The following is a 7522-nucleotide window of genomic DNA, read 5'->3' as shown; positions in this document are numbered from 1 at the left end:
TGAGCACGGATTTTGCCAAAATTCCGTGCTCCTGTACACGGAATTGTTTTCCGTGCTCCTGGACACGGAATTGTTTGAAGTGCTTTCTATAGGCTATTTCCACAGTCTTGTGTTTTCTCAGGATTTTTCTAATTTCAAATATTTAGTCTAAAAAAAAAACATTTCTTACTGACAGGTTAGGGTTAGGGATTGTTTTGGTCTGGGCACAGCTAGTTTTCTTTCATTTATTATATGAGTTTGATAGCCTAGCAACCAACTGGAAAAGGTATTTCTCAAAAATATGTCTTTAATGACAGGTTAAGGTTAGGGAATGTTTTGGTCAGGGCACAACTTAAATTGCTATAGCATTATTTTGTTTAGGATTAGCATTTGGTATGTATTTTCTAATGATAGAGTTAACACAGTGCTGTGGTAATAGCCTATAGAAAGCACTTCCGTGTGCCCATCACGGAAAACAATTCCGTGTCCAGGAGCACGGAAAACAATTCCGTGTCCAGGAGCACGGAATTTTGGCAAAATCTGTGCTCCTGGACACGGATTTCGTGTCCTTAACATCCGTGTCCAGGAGCACGGAATTTTTGGAGATCAGGCTGATAATCCAGTTAGCAAAAATAGCATCACAGAGTAGCCTACAACAAGCCTCGAAAGTGAAACAAACTCCGAAACGGCAATTATTGACCACCCATGAGAACACTGCTTCCCAGAACAAGACGTGGCATAAAATATTGGCTCTGCCAGGGATAGCCTCCGTGACCCCTGTAAAATGCAACCCATTTTCAACTTATTTCTTAAATATATCGGCAACAACAAAGTTAATATGCTATGATTACAGGTGAGACTGTAAATTATCCGTTGTCAGAAAGACAACTACAGCTAGTTCTACACGTAGCCAGTCAAACGCGCTAAACTTTGAGGATGAAACGCATGTTATTACACATGGTATATTCTAGCTAGCTGCCAATGATAGCAGTCCCATTGGGGCTATGAATAATGTTAGTAAAAGTCACAATGCTTAAAAGAAAAACCCTTCATGAAAAGGACATCATGCGCAGTCGAAGTAAACTATTCTTTTTTTTCTAACTATCCGCAGGTGCAATGATAATGGAAACATATCCTACCTTCTTCCAGCTATGCATTCCATGCGCATTATTAGCCCATATTGGAATATCAGTCCAACCCATTTAATGATTGTCATTGCACTTTAAAGACATAGTATTACACGTATTTTCTTTTCTGCCATCAGCAACAATGTTGGCTATTTGATTTTTTTTTTATCTCTCGCGCTGCGCCGCAACCGAATTGTTGACCGCAGTGTACTTTTTTTTTGGAACACGGAAGACCAGGGGATGGCTCAAAACTACTGAGTGAATCTGTTGTATGACACAACCGGTGCTGGAGTGTAAAACTAAATCCGTGCACCAAACACACCTCTCGTCCCCTTCTCATGGCCAGGAGTGCTCTCGATTTGAGTTCAGTTGGAAAGTAAAAATTGTAAATTAATTGACATGAATTATAAGGACGGAAATCCGTCCAAACGAAAATCCAGTTGACGGAAATCCGTCATAGCGACGGAAAACTTTAATCCCTGTACATGCTCCCAGACCTAGTAGTGGAGCTCATGAAGCTGCGCGGAACTAGCAGTACAGGTCGGGCAAGAGCCAGGCAACTGAATCTTTCCCAGTGTTAGAAATTTGGCCTAGACAAATTTGGACTGCTTTCCAGTTCTTGCATATGGTCATTGGCGAAGGCAAGAATGGGTTTCAACGCGGAGAGGAGCAGCACGTCAACGTCATCACGCAGCTCTATCTCCTCATGGTAGTTCTTCACCGGATACACATAGTTCATGGGGACACCCAACTTGTTAGAGCACTCCTGCATCTAAAGTGACATTAAAGTACGCGCGCGCACACACACACACACACACACACACACACACACACACACACACACACACACACACACACACACACACACACACACACACACACACACACACACACACACACACACACACACACACACACACACACACACACGGGTGGTTGACGTTTAAAGAAGTAACGCAAAAAAAAAAAAAGTTTTTCAAATTCCTAAAAGAAATGATGGATAAAAATTGAAAAAAAAGACAAAAATAAAGCACTTAGTGGTCTTTGGAATTTCACCTTATTTTTGCCATTTTTGGGAATATGTGTCTTGCATCAACACATTGCATAGGCATGCCACATCGCAGGAAAATGGAGTCACACCACAGGGAATTCACTGCATTATGGCCATTTTAATCCTTTTGTATACATGACTGACATCTGAGCTCATGCTAACTTGATAATGATATTGTGTTTAATCTTAATATGTGTTTTCATTTATAAAAAAAACTTTTTTTCCTCCTATAAGAGCAGTCACACCACAGGACACCATAAAATGAACCTAAGCATTGCGTGACAGAAAGATTGCAATATGAAGACATATTAAGAGGTTAAGAGTCACCTTAAACTTCCACAGCACTCTCCAATAACTGAAGTACTGACTGGTTAGGAGCCAGTCTTTAAGACCCTTGTAGTTGGCCTTGCAGCTGCCCATTCACAAACATTGACATACATGTCACCCCACAGGACGCAATTTGTGTTACGAAATTGAACTTGTAGTTAATATTACTGTCTTGAGTTTTTTTCACATTCACATATCTTAATATAAAGTTAATATTTATGCAATCATGCCAAATGCTTCATACATCATTCAAAATGTTGTTGGTTAATTTATATATATATTATATTCCAGGTTTCATTAATGTTACAGTCACACCGCAGGATATTTGACATATAAACCTTTACATAAATCTTAACAAAAATGTTTCTTCTCATCTAAGACTAATATGAAACATAATGTACAACATCTTCTTTCATTGACATATGTTTTTTAAAGGAAAAATAACAGTTTTGTAGGTTTTTAACCAATGTTACGAAAAAACAAGGCATCACGTCTCCCACCCACATACACACACACACACACACACACACACACACACACACACACACACACACAAACACACACACACACACACACACACAAACACACACACACACACACACACACACTTGCACTGGCGTGTCATTGTGAACATGGCGAATTATTTAAAACTGTTGTCTTGCGCACATAGCATGGATGGAAATGTTTTTTATTGTGCTGTTTTTGTTTCTGATTTAAGCATACAAAACTACCAGAGGGCCCAAATCACCAGTTGTATTGGGAGCTGACAGCTTCTCTGGGGGCCCTGCAGTACGGGGAAGTTGCATGGCCCTAAGGTGGATGCCTACCTATGCCTCGATACAAAGACTGTCCCTGCACACACACACACACACACACACACACACACACACACACACACACACACACACACACACACACACACACACACACACACACACACACACACACACACACACACACACACACACACACACACACATGCGCACACACGCACAATTCACATCCCAAAAACAGTAATACCGGTATTACTTAATTGCAAGAATGCAATTAATGTCATATACAGTACCTTTTCTTCAATCTTCTTGCTGCGGTAGATCATCTTCAGGTTCCTCCTCACCTCAGGACAGGCCTTATCAACCATCGTCATGACAACAACTTGAGGAATTTCTTAAAGAAAAAAACTTTCATTTATTGTTTTGCTCACCTAATTTCTAAACTCTCATACTAATTATACAATTCTTTACCAAGTAAGCAAAGTTAATTAACCAGAGAAAAAAGTGTTTTGATACAGGTTTTTGGCCACGTGTTATACTAACACAATATTTGCTTGGGATGAGACAGAGGCATTAAAGGTGCACTGTGTAGGATGTGGCCAGAGTAGGTATTGCAACAACCATGTTACGGTAATTGAATCTGTGCTGCTTATTGCCAAATATGGTCTTTAAATGAATATTTACGAAGTAATAAACCTATATATCCTGATATGACCGAAGTACAGCAAGTTTTGCAGCTAAAAATGGCTATTTTTTTTAATTCAAAATGCCGGACCATGGAGAAGATACCCCTTTTCATGCATGAAAAGTGCAATTTTCTCAGTTATGATTCAAGGATTCAAAAAGCTTTATTGCCTAATATGTTGCTATATTAGAAAATTGTCTTTTGATTGAAGGCGTGTGTGTGTGTGTGTGTGCGTGCGTGCGTGTGTGTGCGTATCTGTTTGTCCAGTCCAGTCCAGTAGTGGCAGAGGATAGCCTGTGCTCCTGTGCTCTATGCCAGAGTCAATGGAAAAGGTACGGTGACTGACGTCATAGATATAGGAATCTTGAAAGACACGACGCGATATGTCCAGGAGACTGCATTTCTTGAAATGTTCAAAAGATGTGTTTATGCCGCTGGTGCATTGCCACAAAAACACTGATATCTGGTGTTTAAGTTCAGAGGCAAGGCAAAATGACACAGACAGTATTCGTGGCATGATCAGTTAACTCACGAGCGGTGTAGAATTGCCTGTCCGTCTTTTGTCCACCTAGCAAAAGTCCGCCTCCATTTGACCTCCCGATCCCATCCCTGTTATGGGTGTTATCCTTCTTCCTCGCCTGTTCCCAATTCCTCCATAGGCCTTGGTCCTCCATAGTCCTCTTTTCCTTGTTTCACAAGTTGTTGTTGGCATGTTATTCGGCTGTGTTGGTAAGCCTAAGCCGGTCGGCAAATGTCCGTTGGTGTTTGTCGGAGGTCCGATCAGTAGCCAGTGCGCATCGGAGGATTTGGAGCCGAGAACAAGCGGTCATAACGTGTTGCAGAGTGACTTTAGAAATTCCATCAACGCAGAATTTAGAACACCCGCAATTCACAAGCGTACTGTTACTGTCTAAACTGGACACAATTTGGAAAAAGTCAATTAAGTATGTCATGTAATGGCCTTTTCAATCACAAGTCGCTCAACCCAGGAGCGCCCCGATGGTGGTGGTAAGTATTCATGAAAAAGTGAACATTTGTGAATGGGCAGCATGAACTCTGGAAATAAACTACTAAAAATATTACATAGTGCGTGCACCTTTAAAAATCCTCTGAAAGTTCAAGCCACTAGATCCATCACTGTCACCTATCCTGTCCTGCACTTTGTCAGTCTGTAAAATGTCAGTCCTGTGTATGTCTGTCTTGTCATGGTAGAGAGAAACGTAATTTCATTTTCCTTCTATGACCTGAGCATATGAAGAAAGTGACAATAAAAGCTGACTCGATTTGACTTGAGATGGTGCACTCACTCAGCTCAGCGGCTCCCTTCCTGACTTCTCGCATTTTAGCAATGATACCATCTTCATCATGTTCCATCATGGCCGTCTTGTCTGCAGGGAAGATGAAGACCACGCAGTGGACCTTCTTGTTCAAAGTAGGCTTTGGGCGGTAGCTTCCGTCATCCGTTTTTATTGGTTCTGAGTGGATAAACTGAAGAGGAAAACAAATCAGTTCAGAACTTCAGAACAAAGTTTAAATCTACAGTTCACATCTTCTCATCCATAAGCTCAAACTGCATGAGTGTGTGTTGATGTTTCATACACGGTAGCCATCCCTGACGTGTCCCTGCAGGACCATGATGATGTCATCCACGCGAACCCCTGCAGCAGACGCGCTTCCTTCCAGTCCCATGATGTCACTGATGACAAAAGGCAGGAATTTCTCACTGTCACCATCTCTGATTTTCTGGGTCTGCAACTACAATAAAACACAACACATTAACACTAGAGTAAATCATGTTTCCTGAGTGATCTGAAACTGCAACTCATCGGAAAGTGTTTGTTGTCTGGCAATAGTTGATCATTTTTTCCATGTTACAGTCACTTTCCATGCTTCATAATAGTAGCTGTAGTTGCAGTTAACCAGTAGTCAATTTAGGCATTTTGTAGTTAACTGTGAAATATTTGCATTGGCTACTGAGTGTTAACCTTTTGTAACCCAATGCAGAATCTAAATGTTACAACTTATTGTTTACTCATTATTTTTCAATGTTCCTCCACAGTGTAGGCCTATACGGTAATATTTCCTTGCCCCATTAAAATTTCAATGTCAAAGTGCATGACAAATATAGACAACCATTAAAACATGGCTGAATCACATGGCAAAATCCACTGTATGGACGACCAGACACAAGGGAAACTGGTGGTAGGCCTATCTCACCTTCTGGGTGAAGCTGGTGTCACAGGCAGTGTCTGCCAGCGCCCCTTGGTAAAGACGACCCTGGAAGATGCTACCAATGGAGTTGATGAGGGTGGACTTGCCCGCCCCAACCGGTCCCACCACCAGAAGACGCAGGTGCTCAAGCTTTGGGCTCAAATTCCTCACTTCTTCAAAGAGCTGTGCCTTTTTTCTGTAGATATGAGAACATGTTATGTAGGACTGGCATAAAACCAAGAAGGACCTTTTGAATGAATCATTAGTAACGTAACATTAGGTGGAGTAAATTGGATCACTGACTTGCATGCTTTGATTTTTGTGTTTTGGCAGTCTTGAAAGTAGACTGGTGCGAGGAGGTGTTGCACACCGGTAAAATATTTAGGGCTGGTGCAGTGCAGCAGGTTAAGAAGAATGGTATTGAATAAAAAACATAAAAACTTAAAGTTTGCGGCTTAAGAAGAACACACATCTACCCATAATATCTCATTTTTGACCAGCTCCGGTGAAGGGAACAGTGTGCTGAAAATAGCCATAGAACGATCGGTTGCGTGTGTCAGCTTCCTATTGCGGTGCTGTGCATTGACCGATGCATTCAAATCCACCCATATTCAGGCTGAAAGAATAAGAATTTGGAAATAATTAAACTAAATTGTGCTAATGAGAAAGCCATCAAGTTCTATGGCAATCAGTCTTCAAAACGTCTGCAAATGTCTCCCATATTTTGGTCTGTCGCGCTTCTCTGTAGCTTGCGCTTGCTCTGCAGTTAGTCTCTGGTTTTTTATGGAGAGAAGGATTAGCGCACCAGCCAATGAGCAGAATTATTAGCAGGGGCATGGCAGTAACTACCATTGAGGACACAGAGGTCATGTACTCTGCATCTCATACTTTTCTTTCAGTAATGTACAATTTATCTATGATGAAAATTCACATATGATCAACAATGATAAACTCAGTCTGTGTACGCCAACCCATTTATCCTCAAGGCAGTGATTAATGAAAACACACATAGCAGTGTGATTGAAGTGTTTGAAGCATTGTAAATGTACAGCATGCAGTACAGCACACAGTATTTTCCCACGTATTTGAAAATGTCTGGTTACGGCCCTGGATTGGTCTCAGGTGTTTGTGTTTACATGCAGATAATCACATGTGAAAAGGTGCGTGGTCTTCAATTACCTAACCTAATTATTGGTCTCACATCCATGCAGTCTCAAAATATGGCAATCACTACTGGGGAGTCAAGTGCACAATGTAAACAAACAAAACGTCAAATCAAATTGTAAACCAGCAAAATAAAACAAAAACAATGGCATATATAAGCAGAGTGTGTGTTTCCCTCCTGAAGAAGAAAAAGGCTCAGAAGATA

At 41.1% G+C, this 7522-nt stretch overlaps 1 protein-coding gene across 1 annotated transcript; it reads right to left on the bottom strand.

Moving 5' to 3' along the window:
- Positions 1 to 1683: 1683 nt before the first annotated feature.
- LOC134465067 (interferon-induced protein 44-like) lies at positions 1684 to 6643 on the bottom strand. Its single transcript, XM_063218492.1, has 6 exons — positions 6630 to 6643; positions 6160 to 6349; positions 5542 to 5697; positions 5250 to 5430; positions 3551 to 3651; positions 1684 to 1878 (listed from the first exon to the last, which is right to left on the bottom strand). The coding sequence occupies exons 1-6, from the start codon at positions 6641 to 6643 to the stop codon at positions 1684 to 1686; spliced, it is 837 nt and encodes a 278-aa protein (XP_063074562.1).
- Between the last annotated feature and the right edge of the window lie 879 nt (positions 6644 to 7522).

Source organism: Engraulis encrasicolus, chromosome 2 (genome assembly GCF_034702125.1).
Source record: "Engraulis encrasicolus isolate BLACKSEA-1 chromosome 2, IST_EnEncr_1.0, whole genome shotgun sequence".
Taxonomy (NCBI): Eukaryota; Metazoa; Chordata; class Actinopteri; order Clupeiformes; family Engraulidae; genus Engraulis; species Engraulis encrasicolus.
Note: the sequence above shows the minus strand (reverse complement) of the source record. Positions and strands in the feature narration are given on the sequence as shown.